Genomic DNA, 24,066 nt, shown 5'->3' on the forward strand with positions numbered 1-24,066 from the left:
CACATTCTCCTGCCCAAACATCCAAACTTCTAAACCTGGCTTCGTACTTGGTATCTCTATTTGGATGACTAATAAGCACCTCCCACTTATCATGCTCAAGACAGAACTCTTGACTTCATTTTATGTACCTCTTTCTCTCAGTCTTCAGCATCTTGGTAAAAGGAATCCCCCTCTAATCAGTTATTCAGGCCAAAATCTAGAGGGTGTAATATAGTGTTCTGAATACAGACTCAAAAGCCAGGCTGCACGGATTCAAATCCTGTCTGCTGCTCAGGATATCCTGTGCAAAGATATTACAAGCCTCGGAGGGTAGTAATGGTACCCACCAGATGGGGTTACTAGAAAGATTAAATGTGTTGATTCATGGAAAACATTTAGATCACCGCCTGGCAAACTTTAAAAGATTCCTCTTTTTCTCTCACACCCAGTCTGTCATGTCAACAATACTTCAAAAACAAAGCTGATATCCACTGACTTCTCTCACTTGTTACCTTCAAAACCAACCTATTTCAAGCCACCATCCAGGTTAATGTGATAAACTTCCAAACTAATCTTGCTTCCACCCTTTCTATACCCTCCACAGTGGTTTTCAAGTAGCAGCAGCAGTAATCTATTTAAAATATAAACCAGATCTTATCACTCCCTAATTGATTTTCGACTACACTGAGCTAAAAACCAAACCCTTTACCCTGGTTTAGTCCAAGTCCTCCATCCAGCCCTGTAGTCTCACCTGGTTCCACTCTCTGCTAGCTCACTACCCTTCAGCTGCACTGGCCTTTTTAACTCTGCAAAAACACCAATACTCCCTCCTCAGGGCCTTTGTGTGTTTTTTGTGTGTTTGCTTGTTTAATATTTATAGTTGAAAGTATTACACATATCCCCTTTTTTTCCTCGGGGCCTTTGAATTGGTGACTTTCCCTGCCTGGAATGCACTTCCCTCTGTCGGCGTTGAGCTGGCTCCTTCATAACACATATTCAATATTGTTGTTTATTATTTTAGTAATTGTCTATTTCCCACTAGAATATAAACTTTATAAAAAAGAAAATTTTCCTTTATCTTGTTAAATACTGTGTCCCTAGTACCCAAAACAATACATGGGTGAACAAATAAAATGTTATTGAAAAAATAAACCATTAACTGAAAGAACTGGCCAAAGCTTCTAAAATTGCTTGTGAAGCAAAGAAATATGTCTTTCCCTCATTCTTTTCCATAACTGGTTATCAATTTATTACATCTCAGCTCCAAATTCACCCTTTTTGCCTGCTCTGTAACTAGACACTAGTAAAATTTACCTTCCAATATTATCTCAGTAAGTTCCCTGATAATACAAAGCCTTACAAAGAAACAGTTACCAACAAAAGAGCATAGGGATTACAATTAGAAGACCTGATATTCAGAAATGGCTCCAGCAATAACCTTGGATAAACAGCCTCTAGGAACTGCATTTTCCTAATCTATATAATGCAGATTGTAATCTCTGTCTGTCTCAGAGACTCATGGTGAGGGTCAAATGCATAAACAGTAAACCATGGACAAATAGAAATTATTATTACTCAGCACCTACCAGTTCAACAAAATGTTACTGAGCACTGCCCCTATGGGGTATATGGAAAATTTTAATTAAGACAGAGCCCTTACTCTCAAAAAGCTTATATTTTAGTTAAGGAGAGAAACACATAACTGGAATCATGTCATCGTAGTTGGTAGTGAGCTGAGTACTGTGGGAGCACAAAGAAGACGCACTTAACACAACCTGGAGGCCTGGGGAGGGCTTCCCGGAGGAAGAGTGGCCACGGCTGAGTCTCCACAGCTCAGCACGGTGAGAAAGGGTTTTTTATCAAATGAGAAGCTCCTGTCCCTCTTTTACGAGTCCTAGAGCATGTTCAAAAGCCAGACTAGTTCCGTTTTCATAAAAATCCCATTAAGAACAAGCTTTCAGACATCACCTGGGATAAAACTCTTCTATCACCTTAGACTTCCCCAGCCCCATTTATTTCACCCTCTGCCACTAATTAAAGTACCTTTTTTTCATCTTTAGGGCAATTTTTCTCATCCTACAAGGATATTTCCATTCATACGCCTGATATTTTTCAATTATCTATCCCAAGGTCAAAATTTTCCTCCTGGGAAAAGACAGTAATAAAGAGACCATAGCAATAGGTTTAGCTTTTTCCTTCGCTATAGCCCTAAAAGAAATCCCCTCCCTTCCTTCTGCTCCCTCCCACAGCTGTCAGGTCAGGTTCCCAGGCAATACACGCCATCCACTCTCCTGCAGGAAAAGGCAAAGGGGCCCTGTCTGGTTTGGCTCCATGATTCAATTCCCAGTCAAGGGCATGTACCTCAGTTGCGGGCTCAATCCCCAACCCCTGGGAGGCAACCAATCGGTGATGTCTCACATCAATGTTTCTCTCTCTCTCCCCCTCTCCCCTCTCCCCTCCACTCCACTCTTGCTAAAATCAATGGAAAAAAATATCCTCAGGTGAAGATAAGAAAAATAAAAGGCAAACGGTTCTTTGGACAATCTTTCAACCTGACGCGGCCCTGACCCTGCCGGGAGAAAGTCAAGCAGCAATCACTGTCCCTCTTCTATCAAATCCAAAGACACTGAGGCCAGAGCTCTCCACAAGCCCTGGCAATCAGGACCAACCCAGTAAGTCTGAATCCACTAAAGCAGAAGGTGGACCACCCTACACCCTACAGTTCCAATCCTGGGCATAGAACTAACAGAAATGTTTGCCAAAGAGGTCCTAGAATGTTCAGAGCAGCAGTATTAGTAATAACCACAAGAAAGAAAACAAAACCCAAATGCACGTCAATAACAGAATAGGTAAATACACTGTTAAATAAAGTCAATCAGAACTGGAATGAATCAAAATCATGTGTCACCTGATAGGATGCAATGAAAAGAATATACCCTCACCTCTATGATATTCCTGCTCAAGATGTAAAACTTGCATCTCAACATGCAAAAATATCAGACCAGATTGAGAGCTATTCTATAAAGTAACTTGGCCTAGAACCTACAAAAGTAACAAAATCATGCAAGTCAAGGGAAACCTAAGAACCTATTCCAGACTATAGGAGACTAAAAAGACAATAACTAAATGGCACATTTGATTTAGGACAAATACAGGACACGACAGAGACAACTGGTGACAGTGAAAGGGGCCTGAGGCCTAGATGGTAGCCATGATCTGATGTTACTTTTCCTTATTTTGACAGTGGAATTGTGGTTATGGGGAGGACATCTGTGTTTCCAGGTATTACACGCTCAAGTATTGGGAGAGATGAGACGTAAGGTTGGGAACTTATTCTCAAATGATTTAGGGAAAACATTATTGTTTTTTTACTTGCAACTTTTCTGTAAGTTTGTGATTACTTCAAAATTCTAAAAAAATATTTTAAAATTTCTTATAGTATGTTGGAAGGGGGAAAGAATGAGAGAGGGATATACAAAGCTTAAGTGTAATTTGCTGAAAAAATAAATGTATTCCTAACTTAGGAACTCATAGAGTTCTGTCTTTAATCTCAGTATATTTATATTCCCCATCTTCTGCCCATAAGAGGGGGGAGAAATTGCAAAAATCTGCCACATGGCCCAGCTGATGTGACTGAGTGGTTGAGGGTCAACCTATGAACCTGGAGGTCCACTCCCAGTGAGGGCACAAGCCCGGGTTGCAGGCTTGATCCCCAGAAGGGGGCATGCAGAAGGCAGCCGATCAATGATTCTCTCTCATCATTGATGTTTCTATCTCTCTCTCCCTCTCCCTTCGTCTCTGAAATAAATAAAAATGCTATTTTTTTTTAAATCTGCCACATAGCCTTCTTTGTACATAAGATTGTTAGGAAACTAAGTTGACTAGCAAATATGCATGTGCCCATTTTTATTAGCAAGGAAAGCTTTTTTTCAGAAGCCCCCAAACAACTTCTCATATTTTCAGCCAGAGTTACGTTGTATCACATGCACAGATCAACAATTTGGAAAGGAGGAAGAAACCACCATGATCAGCCCAAGGATGATACCAACACTGCAGAAGCTTTCTGAAATACATGGTGATATTTTTGGTTGTTATGGGGACTTGGACCACTATTGGCATTTAGGGGATGAGAGCTAAGGATACCCACTGTCCTGAAAAGTACATGGCTGTTCCACATAAAGAAGTGCTATCTAACATGTCAACAGGCAAAGTGGGTGAACAAAACCAATAATAAAACAAGGAGAACAACCACCAGCAGGCAAATATGTCTGCTACAGAGACGGACAGTATAAAAGATACTATCTTTACCTGTAAATAGATTATGGTCCAGGATAAGTTACAAGACAAGTAAAGAAAATATTGAAAAAACATCAACACTACTAAAGATTGAAAACAGTAACAACAACCACAACACATAGGATTAAGGAAAGAGGAAGAATATTAACAGTTACGAAACACCCATAATGCTATGTATTTAAATAAAGTGCCATCTTTCATAAAAGCAGAGTTAACATTTTAGTTTTCCCAAATGCTGATATAGCTGAATTATACATGTTAGTTAACCCAGGAGAACCAGTAATAAAAATTATTTACACCAGAAAATAGTACAATTTTTGTGTGTATTTTTAAGATGTTATACTTAAGTATAACAGTTTCAACAAATCTCTGAAAAAGCACTGATCATGTTATATATTCAACACAGCTAGCACCAATCTCACCTAGCAGTAGGCTCTTCATTGCAGCACTATCATATCACTGTTTTTACTATTTAATATAAAGACTTTCTTCTACATTGCCCTCTACTGACCCAAAATACCAATTTAGAACAAAAATCTAAGGATTACATCCACCAAAGGCCACTCTAATGTGAAGGGCCTTATATAAAATTCATTTCCAAGCAAAGAGACAGGACCTTGAAAAACCCACTTACAAAATTTACCAGCTCTCCATTAGTATTACCAAGAGAAAGAAAAAATAAGAAAACTAACTAAGGGTAGAAACGAATAAAAACCTAACAGTTCTAGAATTACCAGTACAACATCATAAGCAATTTGAATATCATTATAAAAATTAATTTATTTCAGTCAAACCTCAGTTCTCAAACATCTCCCATCTCATACAATTCGGTTCTCAAGCAAGTTGTTCATAGAGAAAAATGTCTGGGTTGTCGAACAAAACTTCAGTTCTTGACCAACAACCCTTTCATGCTGATACCTCAACATGACAAAAAAACATCTCTCAGGCCACAAACAAAGGACAGAATGCTGAATATGAGTCAGTTTACCACTGAACCTCCTGTTGTTAACAGATCAGGAAATTGTGCTCTGAATATTTTTGTGTTTTGGGGTTTCTTTTGCTTTTGTTGCTAGCCAAATGGACGATTAGCACAGTTTTAAAACATAAAGAGGCCATCAAAAGTGCTGCTGTTGCTAAGGGTATGAAAGTGTTCACAAAACAACAATCACAAGCAATTGAAGGGGTAGAAAAATTATTGTTGATTTGGATAAATGAAAAGTAATCAGTCGGATGGAAGCTCTATGGGAAAAAGTGAAGATGCTGCATACTGACCTCCAGAAAGACAGTCCTGGAAACGAGTGCTAAGAGAGATTCCTTTAAAGCTAGTAGGGGGTGGTTCAATAAACGTAAGAAAAGAAGTGTTTATTTACAGATTAAACAGTGCATTAGACATGTACTTTATATAAGAAAGGTTTAAACAGGGAATCATTTGGGGTCTGGAATGGATTAATTCAATTGAATTGAATTAATTTAATTTTCATTATTTTAATAGGGAAAAAATGATTTCGTTTTTGAACAAATCACTTCCCAAATAACCTTCCAGAAGGAATTAAGTTCGAGACCTGAGGTTCTACTTTATAAATTAAAATCTGAATATGTGGAAATAAAGCAAATATGGGAATATAGTAAAAAAGAAAAATACTTACTGCCAAAGCCTTGGACAGCTTGGTTCTAAATTCATTCAGAATGATTGCCACAATGTCCTTAGGTGGTACATAAGCAAAGCCATCTTGCAAATAGACTTTCCTTCCTCGGAACAAATCCAGAGCGTCAGCAAAAGGGATCTGAATTCAGGAGTGAAACAGGGAGAATAAGCAGCACCTGTCATTTTGAAATCCTCCTAAGTCTTCTATGTACCAAGTCTAAATAAAGTTCTTCCTATGACAAATTCATCAATCCCCACAGATCAGAAGAAAAGAAAGATCAATTTACACTCCTTAAAAGTAAACAATTAGCACAAGAAAGAAGTGGCAATCCAAAAATGTGTTGATTTCAGAGTAGATGTCTTAAAAAATATTGTCAAGTTAAAATGCTTTCTTTTTACTTGACTAATGAATTTACAAATTATAGTCCCCAGGAGTTCAAACTACCAACTCAAGCCCTCAAAGCACATTGTATTCCTTTCATATGACATACTCCACATTTTATTCTGCATCAAGTAGAATCCTAATGTGTATACAATATGTTCAGTGCTGAAAATTACTAACAAATGAAGCAATACAAATTTCTTCATCTATGTTTCCTTCTTTTTCTAGAGAAATATATTGCAAATGCTAATCTCAACAAAAAGAAATAAAAATAATAATAAGCATTCAGTTTTGCTATTAAAATAAGTAGTTGCCAATAAATGTTTTAAAAAAACCAATACTACTATACATTTATAAAGTCTTATGAACTATACTAAAAGTTTAAGATATCAGAAATATGTTAGTGAACTGTGAAAATCATCCTTACTATCCAATCATTTTTCTCTTTTCAAAAATGAGAGAAAAAATTAGGTTAAAAAAAAATGATCCCCAAATTATCTATATGCCCAAGTTTTAGGTAAGAGTTAAATCTATATGTCCATCATTCTTCAATATACTCAACGACATCACATAATAAATAGTAGAACATGTGCTTTTTTTAACAAATAATTTTTACTACGACACAGTCCTTGTCCTGAAGTAGGTCATCACTTAGTTGAGAAAATAAGTTAGACACAGATGGAAAGTCAAACAGCTCTCTGGGGCAGTACATGCGTGACACTGCACCAAACAGGTAACTCACACAGGACACATCAGAGGAGGAGGTAAGAGGCTTTATTACAATAATTCAGGCAAGGAAAGGAGACAGAAGTTTGGAAACGTGTTTTAATCCAAGCTCTATTACTCACTAGGCTTATGATTTTGGAACATTTAATTACTGCTTCTAAACCTCAGTGGTAAAGGTTTATAGGAAGAAATTTGAAAGTATACTGAATTTAAATTTTTAAACAAATTTGGATTCATTAATGATAATGTTGATTTAGTAATTATATTAGAAATGATTTGAAATATCAGGGTTTACAAATTTTATAAAAATATAGAATCTTTAAAACCAGGATAGGGCAGGAAGGGATCATCTAAATGACTCTTAGGGGTTCCTTGGCTCTCATATTCCATGATTCTAGCTTATCAGGGTGGTCACAATGGAAATAAAAATGCTTAAGCAGAAGCAAAAGATTATATGAAGGCAGAGTAATGGGAAATGTGGGATGTGGGAGGGATAAATGTTGATTCCCAAACTCTACATTTGGAAGGCTGACTGAATGATGGCCTAACTGGTAGGAACAGGGAAGTCAGAATGGGGAGCTAATGTGGAGGCAAGATTTTAAGCCACTGGCACTCACCAATAATGTTGAATACATTCTTTTCAAAGGAACCTGGGGGGTTGCAACTATCAAATTTTAAAATGAATTTCAGCTCTCCCCTCTGGAACTATTTAGTCCGAAAACCATTCAATGGATTCAAGCAAAGCAGGTATCTGTGCTAAGGGTCAGAGAGCAGCAGAGGTAGCCCATGCTAAATGCTGGAACCTGGGTGGGTGGGTTAAAGAAGGTCTTTCCACAGGACAGCAAGTGTGAGTGCCCAAAGGGTATGAGACCATGTTCACATGGGGAGATGGTCCAAGAAGGTGTCTGCCCTTCAATAGCAAAGAAGGTTTCCATGTAGAGCAGGGGTCCAGAGCGAGAGGTGATGGGAGTGTCCTTGCAGGGGGCAGCCCAGCATCCAGCATAAAAGCCTAAGCATTGTGAGGAGAGAATTCCTTTTAGAGAATGCAGGGTCAGAGCCCAGGCAGGGTTAGGAGAGTGTCTGTGTAGGAGGACATCCCGACACAGAATGCTGGCACACTCTTAGTGGGGTAAAGAAGAAATACACGCAGGAGCACGGGAGGCTGTGGTGACAACAGGCTATACACATGGGTTAATTAAACACGTATAGAAAGCTCAATGTGATGTATTTAACAAAACCTAGAAAGTAGTTTAAAGTTTACATACCTTATAAACTGACTCCAAATCCAAGACAGTCTCATTTGAACTGAATGATGAAGCAATAATATCCTTTTCTGGAAAATTCTTTTCGTCCTTACTTATCTAAAAGAAAACATATTTCATATTGTTTAAGGAAGTAAAAGTCTTCACTAAGTTTCAATTCAATACTTTCCTTCACTAGAACAGTGAATATTCTATTTTTTATAAAATTTGTAAACCCTAATATAATCACTAAATCAGTATTAGCATTAATGAAGCCAAATACTTTTAAAATTTTAAATTCAATACACTTTCAAATTTCTACTCTGCCAATTTCTGACAACATATACCAAAAGAACAACAGCAAAACAACAGAAAGTATTATAATATTAAAGCAAAGGAATTATAATAAAAACTCAGTTTAATATAGACTTAAAATGAGCATTATCTGAATTCAAGAGTTAAGTTTTTTTATTAAAATACTTATTTGTAGTTATGAGCAATTTAACTATTTCTCAATTTTCTAGACACATAAAACAACTCCGAACTTAAAATACTAGTTTTGCTAGACACAATTATAAATCTATTATCTCAGACTAATTATGGCTTTAAAAAGAAAAGACTGGTAGATCTAACTAGATAAAAATTATAAACTTCTATACAGAAAAATAAAAGATCTATAAATTAAGATGAAATATAAATTACAAACTGAGGGAAATATTTATATCATTTGACATCTGAGTAACTCTCAATAAAACCTTTGGAAGTAGGAAGTACTAGTAATCCAAAAGTATAATACAGCTACCATTCATGCAGGTGAAAATAATAAAAGTAAATTCAAACAATAATGTCGTATTGTTTTCGACCTATTAAAATGGCCCAAGTTAGGAAAACAGGATACACAGTGTTGGGACACCTTTTCCAAAGGGTAAAACATTTCAAAAAGCATTAAAACATGCAGACCCTAACAGTTTTACTTCCAGGAACAATTTTTCTTCATCATAATGTTATCCTATCTAATAAAAGAGTAATATGCAAATTAACCATCACTCCACTACACCCACAAGCCACACCCACCAGCCAATCAGGAGCGAGTATGCAAATTAACCAAACCAAGATGGCTGCGGTCATGGAGAGAGCAGGAGGGAGGCTTGGGTTTTCCCGGCGATGGAGGAAGCCAAGCTTTCCGCACACCCTGGCTGGCCCAGGCCTCCGCTTAAGGCTACAAAGTTTCAATTGTAGAAGATAAATAAATCCCAGATACCAGGGCCTCCGCTTGGGTTGCCGGGGGGCGTGGCCAGCCTGCAAACAACCACAGGCCCCTCGCCCAGGCCGCCCCACGCCCCAAGGGAACCCCCACCCTGATCCGGGACACCCTTCAGGGCAAACCAGCTGGCCCCCACCCATGCACCAGGCCTCTATCCTATCTAATAAAAGAGTAATATGCAGATTGACCATCACTCCAACACACAAGATGGCTGCCCCCATGTGGTCAAAGATCCTGCCCCCATGTGGACACAAGATGGCCAGCAGGGGAGGGCAGTTGGGAGGGACCAGGCCTGCAAGGGAGGGCAATTGGGGGCGATCAAGTCTGCAGGGGAGGGCAGTTAGGGGTGACCAGGCTGGCAGAGGAGGGAAGTTGGGGGCAAACAGGCTGGCAGGGGAGCAGTTATACATCAATCAGGCTGGCAGGGGAGTGGTTAGGGGCAAAAAATTGATCAGGCTGGCAGGCAGAAGCAGTTAGGGGCAATCAGGAAGGCAGGCAGTGAGCAGTTGTGAGCCAGCAGTCCTGGATTGTGAGAGGGATCCCAGATTGGAGAGGGTGCAGGCTGGGCTGAGGGACACCACTCTGCCCCCCGTGCACAAATTTTGTGCACCGTGCCTCTAGTTTGTAATAAGAAGAAAATCTAAATGTCCAACAACAGGTATTTGGTTAAATAAATTGCAGTAGACTTTAATGGCTCAGTAAAGCAGGCAATATTATTTAGATCAACCTCTGACAAAAATCAAAGACACTGATAAAATTTTTTAAAGTATCTTCTTTACAGTACAGAAGACTAATATACAAAGTCATGCTCACAAGAAGTAGGGTATCTAGTTTCACTTCATTGAGATCCTCCTGATCAAATGCCATGGGTCATTCAAAATTACCCAAGCCTTGGACTGGTTTTAAGGTGGACCCTGATTCAAATGCCCAGCCACCTGGCAAAAGCAAACTCAAATCATACTTCAAAGAATTCCCACAAATATATTTTAAACTACAATTGCATTTTCTATAACAAGGCACACCATAAAACATCACTAATAAGAAGAAAAAAAATAATAATAATAGACTCTGAGCATGGAGGTGTATAAAGAAATAAAAAACAGGGGTGATGACAGCTGATGAATGGGAAACTATAAGTTATTTGAAAAAGAAAGAAAGGAAGGAAGGAAGAAAAGGAAAGAAAACAAGTAACTTCTAGAAACCCACCAAAAAACCCTTAGGAACAGAAATTAAAAACTCAATGGAATCATAAAGAAACACCAAGTTTCAGTTCATGTGGAGTAGGTAATTTAGACCACTCCATCTGCATTATAGGTAAGTTACCTAGGAATTGCCAGGCCAACAGTCAAAGCCTGTCATTTAAAGTCCACTTTACATTTACTGATGCTGGGAAAGCAGCTTCAACAACACTCTGCCTACAGTGGATAAACTATCCCCTACTCTCTAGGACTCTGAAGGATATAGGAGGGGGTAAACCAGAAGATTATTAGTCTACAGATTATGGATCTACATCCAGTTTCCAATTATCAAATGGGCCAGGGACCTCAGATTATGGATTTAATTAAAATTATCCTGGACTATCAATGCCCCCAGACCCATGAAAGAAACAAATGAAACCTCTTTGAAGAAAGATATAATCCTCCTAAGCCTCAATGTAGCCCTCCAAATAACTTTTCAAATAACATCGCCAGCACACGGTCAAAGATGAAGCACTCAGGGAACAAGACTCGTGCATGAGAACCAGATAGGGAAGACCAAAAAATAAGTATAAGGACTGGAAAAGAAACAAAACCGTCAGCATTCACAGATTATATTATTAATATCTTTAGAAAAGCCGGAAGAATCTACAGATAAATTCTTATACCTCTGGACCCTAATTAATCTAGGTTTCTGGATATAAGATCACATATAGAAAAACCAATCAACCAACCAAGCAGTCAAGTTCAATAACAGAATTTTTTAAAAGATATCAATTACAACCGAACTTAAACTATTAAATACCTACGAATAAATCTAACAAAAGATGAGGAAGGCCTCCACAAAGAAACTGTAACCTTACTGAGGGAAACAAGCGAAACCTAAATAACAGATACCTAAGACTTATTATAAATGTACCGATTCTCAAAATGATCTATAGATTCAATAGTCTCAGACAAAAGCACAATAGCTTTTATGTCTGTCTGTGTGTAAGAAGATGTACAAGTTGGTTCTAAAATGCACATAAATATGCAAAGGGCCAAGAATAGCCAAGACAAAAATAAGAAAAAGACAGTCAACCTAAGAAAATAAGCGAAAGACATGAATAGGCACTTTACAGAATGATAAAACTCAATGGGTCAATAAATATATGAAAAGATGCTCAATCTCCTTAATCATCAGGTAAGTACAAACTAAAACCACAGTGAAAACATCAATGACATATCGCTACACAGCCATTAGAATGGTTAACATTAAAATGGGGGGAAATGTTGGTGAGGGTGCAGAAGAATTAGAAGAATTCTCATTGTTAGTGGGAATAAACATGGTAAGGCCACTTGGAGAAAAGATCTGGCAGTTGCTTATAAGACTGAAAATATCTGCCCCTATGACCCAGCAATCTCACTCCTAGGCACTTATCCAAGAAAAATGAAAGCATATGACCACAGAAAGACTTACATGATCCCATTTATATGAAGTTTTAGAACAGGCAGAACTAATATGGTAGGAAAAGATTTGAGTAGCGGTTACCAAGACAGAGACTCATTAAGATGCAGCATGAGGAAACTTTCAGATATTAATGCTCTGTGTCTTTTGATACATTTAAGTTGCACAAGTTTATGCATTTGTCAGAATTCATGAATTAGGTGTGCTTAAGGTTTGTGCATTTCATTGTATGTACATGTTACTTAAATAAAAAGAGAACTCTTAACAAACACTGAACTCTAGTTAATGATATGCAGGCTATAGTATTTGGTGGGAAGTGTTATGATTTCTGAAACTTATTTTGAAATGGATTGGTGGGTAGACAGAGGAATGGTAATAGGTGATAAAAACATGTATAATAAACTGTAAATTGTAAAATCTAGGTAAGGAATGTGGATATTCATTATAAGATTCTTGCAAGTTTTCTATATGTTTGAAGTTGTTCACAATTTTGGAGGCAAAATAACACAATGAACATAATACTATACTCCCACTGGGACAACTAAAGTTAAGTTGGAAAATACAGGTAAGAATGGAGAGCAATGCACCCGGCTGACGTGGCTCAGTGTTTGAGTGTCATCCTATGAATCAGGAGGTCGCGGTTCGATTCCTGGTCAGGGCACATGTCCTGGTTGCAGACTCGATCCCCAGTAGGGGGCATGTAGGAGGCAGCGGATCAATGATTCTCTCTCATCATTGATGTTTCTGTCTCTTTTTCCCTCTGAAATCAATAAAAATGTATTTTTTTAAAAAATAATGGAGAGTAATGGGAACTCTCATAACCTACTGCCAGAAGTGTAAATTGGTAGAACTACTTTAGAAAATTTGGTATTATCTCAGGAGTTGAAGGTAAATACATCCCATAACCTGGCAATTTTACTCCTCCCGAGTATATACATCAAAGCAGAGATAAGCAAACTTTCTCTAAACAAGGCCAAATAGTTAATATGTTAGGCTTTGCAAGCCTTAACGTCTCTGTCACAAGTACAGCTTCCTGTTGCAGCAAGAAAACAGCCTTTGTAAATAAATGGACACAGCTGTGTTACAATAAGACTGTATTTATAAACTCTGAAATTTACATTTAAATAATTTTCCTGTGCCAAGAAATTTTATTCTTCCTTTAATTTTTTTAACTATTAAAAAATGTAAGGGAGGGAATAAACAAAATAACAGATTTAATAACATAAATAAAATTAAATTAAAATGTAAAAAACAGTCTTAGTTCACAGGTCATGTGAAAAACAGGCATCAGCCAGGATTTGGCCCATGGGCCATATTTTGCTGACCCTTCCCCTATGCACTGGATTTCAAACTGTACCACTCACAAGAATCTCCGGGAAGGCTTGTTAAAACACAAATTACTGGGCACCACCCCTAGAGTTCCTGATTCTTAAGTATGTGGTGGATCCCAAGAATCAGCATTTGTAAGTCTTCTGGTACCAGGAATGTTCCAGTTCTCAGACCAAAGCCATAGGACAACATACAAACAAGTAAACAGGAACCAGCATTATTCGTATAACCATAAAGCAACATTATTCATAACAGCCCAAAACTGGAAACTCATCATCAAAGGCAGAATGAATAAATGTGTGGCATACTCAGTGTAGAATATGGCACAGCAACAAAAATAATACATCTTCACACAATGTGCATAGCCTGAAATATATATTAAGCAAAATAATCCATGGACAAAATAAAATATACCTGATCATTCCATTTATAGAAAGATTTGTCTTAATACGGAAAATTTTATAGTTTAGGGATGAATAGTCAGATGATCAACTAAAAAGAAAAAGGTAAGGAGGAGGTTACCATAAAGTCAGACTGGTGGTTTCCTTTAGGAGAGAGAGGAAAAGGCTGGTTGAAAGGGACACAAGAAGGCATTTCAAGGGTAACAGTAATGCTTTATTCCTCATCTGAATGACAGACTAATATTCACTTTATAAGAATCTACTACACTTATTTTTGTTTTATGTACTTTTCTGGATATGTTTATACTTCTTAGTGTTTAAAAGGTTTAAAAAGTAAAAGAAAAGAAAGCAGATGAATTGTGTTACAACAAAACATCATGCAGTCAGTAAAATTCTTTTTAAATTATGGAAATTTATGATTACTGTCGTAGAAGGATATCTGTGAAATACTGCTAGGTGAAAGTAAATTCAAACAGTTAGGTAAAGGCGAAGTAAAATAAATCTTTTAAGAGATTCCAAGCATGTTTCTGTATAAGCTTGTGCATGGAAATAGTCTACACAAAGATATAACTAACTCTGGGTAAAGGGATTACGGATAATTTCTACTTTCTTCTTTATACTTGCACATATTTTATTAAATTTATCCCTTAGATATTTCATGTTCTGGATGTTATTATAAATGGTATTTTCTTATTTCAATTTCTAGTCGTTCACTGCTTTCTTGCATATCCTTTTAATTTGTTCATTTACTTCAAAATTAAAAATACTGTTAGTCCAAAATTAAAGATAGCTTAAGTCCGAAAGTATTAGGGAGACACGCAGAATCTCCACTTTCGCCATGCCTAGTAATTTCCACATTTATCTAAATCTATTGAGTCAAAGACTTACTACTAGTATTAGTTAAGCATTTCTTTCTCTGCTTTTTCCATAGAAGGTAGAAATACAATAGGAAACTGATTTACAAATGTGTTTTTAGGAACAAAAATCTTTCTTCAAAGGAAATCTTTCCTGGAATGATATTACATTGCAGACATTAGAAGAAAAAAAATGCTCTGGTTGAAGTAAGGCTGGGCCCAAAGCACTGCCCATTCAACCCACCATCACTCCATCTCTGCCCTTCCGTGGCCCATTTCTAAAGGGTACGTTCAGCCCTAGCCAGTTTGTCTCAATGGCTAGAGCATCAGCCTGTGGACTGAAGGGTCCCAGGTTCGATTCTGGTCAAGGGCACATGCCCGGGTTGTGGGCTCAATCCCCAGTAGGGGGCATGCAGGAGGCAGCCGATCAATGATTCTCTCTCATCATTGATGTTTCTCTCTCTCTCTCTCTCTCTCTCTCTCTCTCTCTCTTCCTCTCTGAAATCAATAAAAAATATTTTAAATAAATGAATAAATGGTACTTTTAGGAAAAACCCTACAAAATACTTAAGTAATTGCACAAACAATACCATAAAGACAATGATAGCAGTAAATGGAAACAGAGTCACTGCTGGCTGACAAGTATCTCACCACTGTGTGATGACTCAAAACTTTTGCTTGCTGATTATGTGCAAGTTGAAAGACAGCATAGAGGTGGTAGTTTAGATGTGTCAATCTGTAGATTGTTCAAAAGTCAATGAAAGTTGAGTCCCATGCATGCCATCTGCTAGTTAATATGCTAACCATTTTACTTATACCATCTCAATTAATTCTACCATCAACCCTACAAGGTAGATAGTATCTTAGTTTTATGGTTAATTGGTAGAAATAGAAGCCAAACTGGATTTCCAACCCACAAGGCCATGCGGTCTCCAATAAACAAAAAAAGTTGAACAAACATGTAACATCAAAATCAATGCAAGAAAAAGTCATCAATTGAAAATTTTCACCTCAATCCCTTTTTGGTAATGAACAGAATTAAAATACAGAAACTAAAAATGTAATATAACTAGGTATCATGAGAAATCTTATAGGTAAAAAGATTTCTTTGAAAGAATGTGATTATATTATATATAATCAACACTCCAGAGTGTTTAAATTATGGTTTAGCAATAGCAAATATTTCTTTAAGAGCTCACACCAGATTATTATGCTTTAGTGTTTGTTTTGTTTACATATACCTGCTGACAGTAACTTCTCTATTTGACTATTTACCTTTTATTTTGCATTCCATAAGAGAATTCCTTCAAAACTGAAATACACAACAAGACACACACTGCCGATAATATCTGAGAGAAGGTAGCTATGTCTTAGACTACTTTTAGAGCCACGTTGTAATTCTGAAACAGCACTGATAAAGAAACAAACTGATCGGGGAGATATGATAAAAGGAGAAAAAGAAATCTTCCTGTCTTCATGATGGTCTTTTCATTATTTTTAAGTAAATTTCCAATTTAAATATTAAAATATATTTCAAATGTGTTCGATGGACATTTATTTGAAATTAGATAAAATCTTAATATTCTCCCTACCATTAATAAGGGTAATCATAATTGCTTGTATAGTTTTTGCCCAGTTTTAACTGAATCTGAAAAACTTAAATTGAGACCAACTGTGTAACCAACCATAGTCCTTTTATAATCACTTACTACAGCAATAAAGAAATAGGTACCTTTGAACATACAGATGCTTGTCCTAATAATATTTGGGGTTCTAACCAAACAAATCACAAGGCAATATATAAGTAATACTAACACTTCTAGGATAATACTCTCCTTTCCCTAAACTCAATTCAAATACTTGTATTAACAATACCATAGCCGAAACCGGTTTGGCTCAGTGGATGGAGCGTCGGCCTGCGGACTCCAGGGTCCCAGGTTTGATTCCAGTCAAGGGCATGTACCTTGGTTTCGGGCACATCCCCAGTAGGGGGTGTGCAGGAGGCAGCTGATCGATGTTTCTCTCTCATCGATGTTTCTAACTCTCTATCCCTCTCTCTTCCTCTCTGTAAAAAATCAATAAAATATATTTTTTTAAAAAACAATACCATGGGTGTTTACAAGCAATTACCTGCTTACCAAGTAAATGTCAGGGCGGCAAAGGAAGCACACATCAGATCCACTGTCATACAACAGATTACATTAGTTACAAGAGACTTGACTTGTCAAATAGTCTTCTGCCTTAGAAATTCAGTCAAGATTCAACTAAAATTAATCTCAAGACCTTGAATAAAAACTAGGGTAGAAAAAAAAACACAAAGGAAGCATGGCCCTGCTGACAGCTTGACTTCAGACCTCTAGCTTCCCGAACTATGAGAGAATAAATTTCTGTTATTTTTGAGCCTCCAGTTTGTTGTAAATTGTTATGGTAGCTGTAGCAATCTAACACACCCACTAAATAAATGTTGAACGGATAAAAAAAAAAATAAAACTGGGGTAGATTATTAAAGAATAAGATTTTCTTACATTGAAATGTATTCCTCCCCTCCCCCCAGCATAAAAAGTTATCTAGTCTTCTTAGATTAGAAATAACAGATAAAATTCTAAGAAAATCATGTTTTGAAACCATTAATCCAAAGTAACCACATGCATTCCAAATCACATGCATGCTATCTAAAATTCATGTCATATCCTGCATTCTAGCCTTTCAGTAATATTCTGTTTTTCCTTGGTGCATTAGAAAGTTCATCCATGCTCTTTTCAGCCGGCGCTGAGCCATGACAACTGGCACAGGCACCACAAGAAGGGGGCAAGACAAAGCCCTACCACAAGAAGTGGAAATATGAGCTGAGATGTCCCACTGCCAACACTAAGACTGGACCCCGCTTCATACACAGTCTGTGTGCAGAGACACAACAAGAAGTATCGAGCCTTGAGGCTAGGCGTGGGCAACTTCTGGGGCTCAGAGTAATGTACACGAAAAACAAGGATTATTAATGTTGTCTCCAATGCACCCAACAATGAGCTGGTCCGCACCAAGACCCCAGTAGAGAACTACATCATGCTCATTGACTGCATACTGTACCCACAGAGGTACGAATCCCACCAGGCACTGCCCCTGGGCTGCAAGAAGGGGGCCAAGCTAACTCCGGAGGAGGAAGAGATTTTAAACAAAAAACGATCAAAGAAAATTCAGAAGAAATATGATGAAAGGAAAAAGAATGCAAAATTTAAGTCTTGAAACTTTAGTGTAAACTGCTATTGACTTCATTATTTCAAATTTCTTAAATAATCCTCAGTATTCTCTTCTGCTTTCTGGCTAAAAACTACTGAGAAAATATAAGCATATTTCATTTTCTCAGACTCCCTTAATGAGGTTACCCAATGTATGCCTCAAAAATATCCTCTAAAAGAGCAAGACAAAATTAAATGGCTTCCTGCTTCTACTAACAAAGAATCTCATGTACGAAAGTAAAAACACTTATTGTGGAACAATTATAAAAGCAGAGCAACAGAGTGGAAAGTATATAGTTTTTGTAATTGCAGAAACCTAAGTTCAAATTTTAAACAAGTTAATTAACCTCTTCGTACCTCTCTTTCTACAGTAAAATGAAGAAAATAATACCTACTTCATGTAGCTTTTAAATTAAATAAAATACAGAAAGTTCTAGAACAGACATAACAAATAGCATGCCCTTAATTAATGGAAAATATTTATTATTACTATCAGCAATGTACATTTTTATTACCTTCTGTTTTCCAGGCTTTTTCCCAGGAATAAAGTGAAATGTTTCCTGCATCTAAACTGGTTTCAATAAACTTTTATTAGTTAAAGCTACTACTTTGATTAGTAAAACTAACATAAAACTGGTCTTTAGGGGGTGTTCAAAACTAATAAAATAAGCTAGGTTATCACTGCAACATCTTACAATCAAAGTACAGTAAGTCCTCACCATCGTCGAAGGCTCTGTGACTTTAAGCAAAACAACTGATAATGAAACCAATTTTACCATAGACTAATTGATATAAACTAGAGTTAAGTTCCTACAGCTTATCATCAGCATTATCACAAACTGACATTGAATGAAACAATGTTATGTGAGGACCTGCTATATATCATGCTTCACAAAATAGACATCTTCCTAAATAGAGGTATATAAACAAACTGCTCTTTCTGGAATCATATGGAATCACATTTCTAGATGACTTACATTACTGTGCTGGAGATGCTCAACCTTCACTCTGATTAATTTTCAACCAGCAAAGACCCTGAGCATTTGAGCTTTGAAATTCTCTCTCCAGCACTATTCACAAATCCCCACACTTCAATCCTTAGGATCTATTCTATACCCATCCATTCAATGGTCAGTTCTGCTTCAAATGGCAAAGAGTATAATGGTATAATCTTTTTGTCAAGCACAAACCACCATAAGCTTTAAAAGTATGGGCAAAGTTTTATTTCTATTGTTACAGAAAAACTGGAGAAGAACCAAGCAATGCTCAGAGAGTTGGAGTAACATTTTTTATTATTATTATTACGCACGGGCCCAGAGAAAAATGTCTCTCAAATTCTGGGCCAAAAAACATGGAGTAAGTTTCCCTATTTATATCTTTTTACCCTCTTTGTCTCCCAAATATGGGGAGACAACTTTGCAAGTTCTTAAAGAGCCCTATGTGCTGGGGCTTTGAGACCTCAACCAAAGGCCTGGCCTGGCGCAAGCACTGATAACTTTGCCTGGGGAAGGTTTATGGCCTCTCTGGAATGGGAGTAGTCTTATTTCTTATTATTTAAGCAAGCAAGCATTTACAGAAGCCAAAATAGCAGGGTTAAAATTTCAAACAGCAGTTTTTATATAAGATGGATGCCTCACTATATTTTACAATCATATTATTTTACATGCTACCTTACTCATAGAATTAAGGATTTGGGCTGTGCGGAAGTTTTGGGGGTTTTTTTCTTTTTTATATTCTTCATCAAACCAGGAATTGAGAGAGCAGTTTCACTCTGCCAGGCATCCCGAACAGAGGTCAAGAACGGGTCTAGAGAGGCAGCGTCCCACACAGTAAACACACAGGTGGAGACTGACTGTGTAGACCGCACTGCTATTCGCCCTATGCAGAGTCCCTCACCGAGGGAGGGTCATACAATGGCCAGTGAAATCTAAGCAGAAGTGATATGTGTCACCCCCAAGCAAAGCCTTACGAGCACATGGTTTACCTGCGTCTCTCCTCCCTCTGCCACCGCACCTGGTGAAGTTCCAGATGAAGGCTGCTCAATCAGCTGAGGTGAGCGCCAATATGACACAGAGCAGGGCTGGAGATGGCCCACAGGAGATACTGGTAAGACGCCCTTACTGGCAGAGTCATCTCCAGCCTCTTTGGGTCAACATTTTTATCCATAAAATACGCTGAGCACATACTTCCAGTATATGCATACTTATTTATAAATTACACACATGTATTACTGTACATTACGTATGCAAAATAAGCCTTCCCCAAAATGTTTTAAAATGAGGTTAAAAATATATGTTGTATCATTTATTTCCTTCCCATACTCCCAAATTATGGGTATACTTTGGAACCTGTAAACTATTACACTGGCTTCTAGAGTAAAGATATAAATAAGGCTTCCCAGAGAGTTATTCTATAAACTTCCAATCAATAATATTCAATCATGTTTATAAATATTGTGACGTTTTCTACCTGAATGCACACAGCTCGCTTTCTTTCTCGCACCTTGGCCCTTAAGCAAGAATGTGCCTTGGATTTGCAGAGGAGCTTTTCAGAATTACAGGTTCTTGGTGCCACCTAGCCCTACGGCTCAAAGATCAGCTGTACAGTTTTTTAAAGTCCATTAGTGATTCTGACACACGTCACCAGTGTCACGTGAATCCCAAGGAAAGAATTTACCTTTTCTAAAATACACTTGTCATGTCCTGATAATACCACCATTAATTCTAATATTCAATTTCTTATGTAGAATTCATTTATTCTTTCTAAAGCACTGAGGACCTACTATGTACAAAGCACTACTTCCAGCAGATGGAATACAACTATAAAAAACAAACAAACAAACAAAAAAACTTCTCATGAAGCTTACATTTTAATGGGGTGAGACAGACAATAAATAACAAACAAGAAACTGTCAGCAAGCTAGATTGAAAATAAAACAAGAAGTGCTATAGATGGACAACAGATTTATACTTTCAGTTCTGTGATCAATTAAACCTCTGAAGAAGTTACATTTTAAATGGAAACTTGCATGAAAAGGAGCCAGCTCTGCAAACCCATGGCAAGAGCATCCCAAGCAGAGGTAACAGGTCCTTTTTCCTAAAGATATGGAAGGAACAGAGAGAAGCGGACGGAGGGCAGTGGCAGGCAAGGGGTGGTGTGAGAAGTGGTTACAGAGGTAGATGGAGCCCCAGCCCTGGGTGAGAGACTTTTATACGAAGAACTGTGCATTAAACAAAGGCTTTTGGCAGAGCAAAGCTCAGATCTGATTTACTGCTTATGCTTAAGGGGCTATCTTAGCAGTTTAGGAAAAAGATGATAGTGGCCTGATAATAGAAGCACTGGTGGAAAGAACACAAAGGGACAGATCTGGGGTAGATTTGGGAGGTGACACAGACAGATAGATTGCAAATGAAGGGGGTCTGAGAAAAAGACTTCTAGATTTGGTGCTTTAGTCACTAGGCAGACGGTGATGCCATTTATTTGATGTTTTTCTTGGTCCTCATTATGCTATTTGTGTGTTACTTCTATATAGATTTGTCATGTGTGTCTTGTTATAAGTCACCTCGAATCCTTTGTGGAAAGGGACATGCATCAATAAATGTAAATAAATGGTTTACTAAGTAAGTATCAGTTTTTCTTAAAATGAAAAATATTTGTACTAGCAGGTAAAAATACATGTTAACAATTCCAGCAATATTAAAACCGCAATTAAAACAAATAATTAATGAAAAGACTGTTTAAAACACCCTATATATAATGAAACCATTAAGAATCATTTCTTTTATAATGAAATTAAAAATTTGTGGAGGAAAAAAATTTTAAAACAAAATAGAATAAACAGTTTGTGGAGGAAGGCCCTGGCTGGATAGCTCAGTAGGTTAGAGCATGGTCCCCAGGTTTCAGGGTCCATCCCCAGTCAGGGCACATAAAGGATTCAACCAATTCAAGCATAAATAAGTGGAACAACAAATTGATGTCCCCCTCTCTCTCTCAAATCAATAAAATAAAACAAAAATTTTTAAATAAAAATTTGTGGAAGACCCCAATAATGAGAGCGAATATCATGATTTTTAATATTATTACCTTACTAGTTCTAATAAATACAGGTTTTATATCAGTAGTAAGCATTGTGCTCTGTAATGGGCACCTTGTTTCCCGAATACACTGTGACCTAATCATTACTCTCCCTGTGGAGATTAAAGGCTGCAATTCTTTGACACTCTTCCCATTGAGCGCTGAGATCTATTTGCCCTCCCCTGGATCTGGGCTGGCCTATGACTACTTGGACCAACATGGCACGAGTGATGGCACAGGCTTCTGCCTTGTTCTTGTGGAGTCCTGGGTCACTCCAAAGAAGTTCAACCCCCTAGTTTGTGGGATCACAGGGAGAGGATCCCAGCAGAGTCCAACCTTCTACAAGTCCTCACCTTGGCACCAGCATGGGAGTAAAGATATATATATCCTAGGCCAGACTTATATATCCTAGGCCAGACTGCCTGCCAACCAAGTAACCGCACGAACACCATATAGAGCAGAAGTGGCCCATTAAGCCCAGTCGGAATCCCAACCCTCAAAATTGTGAGATCCTATATAATAAAAGCCTAATATGCAAATTGACCGAACGGCAGAACCACCGGTCACTATGACAGGCACTGACCACCAGGGGGCAGACACTCAACGCAGGAGCTGCCCCCAGCCCGCAGGCCCCAGGCCAGCCAAGGCAGGGGCCAGCGCCCTCCCCCCCCCCCCCATCGCCCTGCTGAGGGAGGCGATCAATGGCGGCAGCAGCGGAGGGTGAGGCTGGCAAGCAGGGGGCACCAGGCTGGCCAAGGTGGGTGCCAGCAGCTCCCCCCCCCGCCCCAATCGCCCCACTGATCGGCCCTGATCGCTGGCCAGGCCTAGGGACCCTGCCCATGCACGAATTTCGTGTATCAGGCCTCTAGGAATAAAATGGTTATTGTTTGAAAATGTTGGGGTTAGGCTTTGGCTTTAATTTTTTGATATTATGTCTTAGAATCATTGTTTTAGTTTTAGGATAGTTGCTACATAATAACTAATAACCAGAACACAATCAACCTAAGATAAAAGTTAGTTGCGAACAATTTTCTATTTATAATTTAATGCTTACAACACACTTTCTTCATTTAAATGTACAAAAGAGCCATATACAGGAAAAAATATTTCATTTATTTTTGTTATTTTATTTAATCTCACTGGAGGATATTTTTTCCACTGCTTTTAGATAGAGTGGACAGGAGGGGGTGAGGAAGGGAGAGAGGAAGGGAGCGAAGGAAGAAGAGGCGGGGGGAGGAGGGAGGGAACATTGATGTGAGAGAGATACATCAATTGCCTGCCTCACACATGCACCCTGAATGGGGCTTGGAATAAACCTGCAACCCAGGTACATGCCCTTGACTAGGAATCAAACCCACGACCCTCAGTGCACAGACCGATGCTCTAACCATTGAGTGACACTGGTCAGGGCGGGAAAAATATTTCCATTAAATTGTTAATAATTGGTAAATCTTTAGGAAAGATAGACAGGAAATAAAAAAAAAAGGAAATAATTACCACTGTATAACTGTTAATTAACCAAAACTGACAGGATAGTATGTTAACACACTTATAAATTCTTTTATCATTTATTATCATCCACAACATTAAAAGTTAGAAAACGAACAGTAATTTAATATCCTGACATTCTAATTAGTATGTTGATGTCTCAGTAACTACGCCAAGCTGATCAATGTAAAAGCAATCATCTGATTACTTTATTACTGTTTTTTTAAACAGTACAGGCACATTTGAAATATACTAAAAATTACACTAAAATGAAAGATTAATTACTTATATTCAAGCACATTTCTTCTCGTCTACAAGAAAACAAATCTCTTTTTTAAAAAAATGGTTAAGTTACACAAGAGTTCTTCTTAAAAGTCTCCTGAATAAATCAAAACAGCAGTCATTCCCCAGCTGGCCATGACAGGACCAGATACATGTTAGATACATTACAATCTGACCGGCCACATCAAATACACATTCCATTCCAGCCCACCCCATTCAACAAACATTT

General features: G+C 37.8%; 1 protein-coding gene across 1 annotated transcript in view; it reads right to left on the reverse strand.

Moving 5' to 3' along the window:
* Positions 1 to 24,066, reverse strand: part of PRIM2 (DNA primase subunit 2) — a 288,462-nt gene that overhangs the window by 230,941 nt on the left and 33,455 nt on the right. The window contains exons 6-7 of the mRNA XM_079780542.1: positions 8,294 to 8,389; positions 5,922 to 6,059 (exon numbers count right to left, since the gene is read on the reverse strand). Coding sequence (XP_079636668.1) covers positions 5,922 to 6,059; positions 8,294 to 8,389 — 234 coding nt within the window. The remainder of the gene's footprint in view (positions 1 to 5,921; positions 6,060 to 8,293; positions 8,390 to 24,066) is intronic.

This window comes from Cnephaeus nilssonii (genome assembly GCF_951640355.1).
Source record: "Cnephaeus nilssonii genome assembly, chromosome: 9".
NCBI lineage: Eukaryota > Metazoa > Chordata > Mammalia > Chiroptera > Vespertilionidae > Cnephaeus > Cnephaeus nilssonii.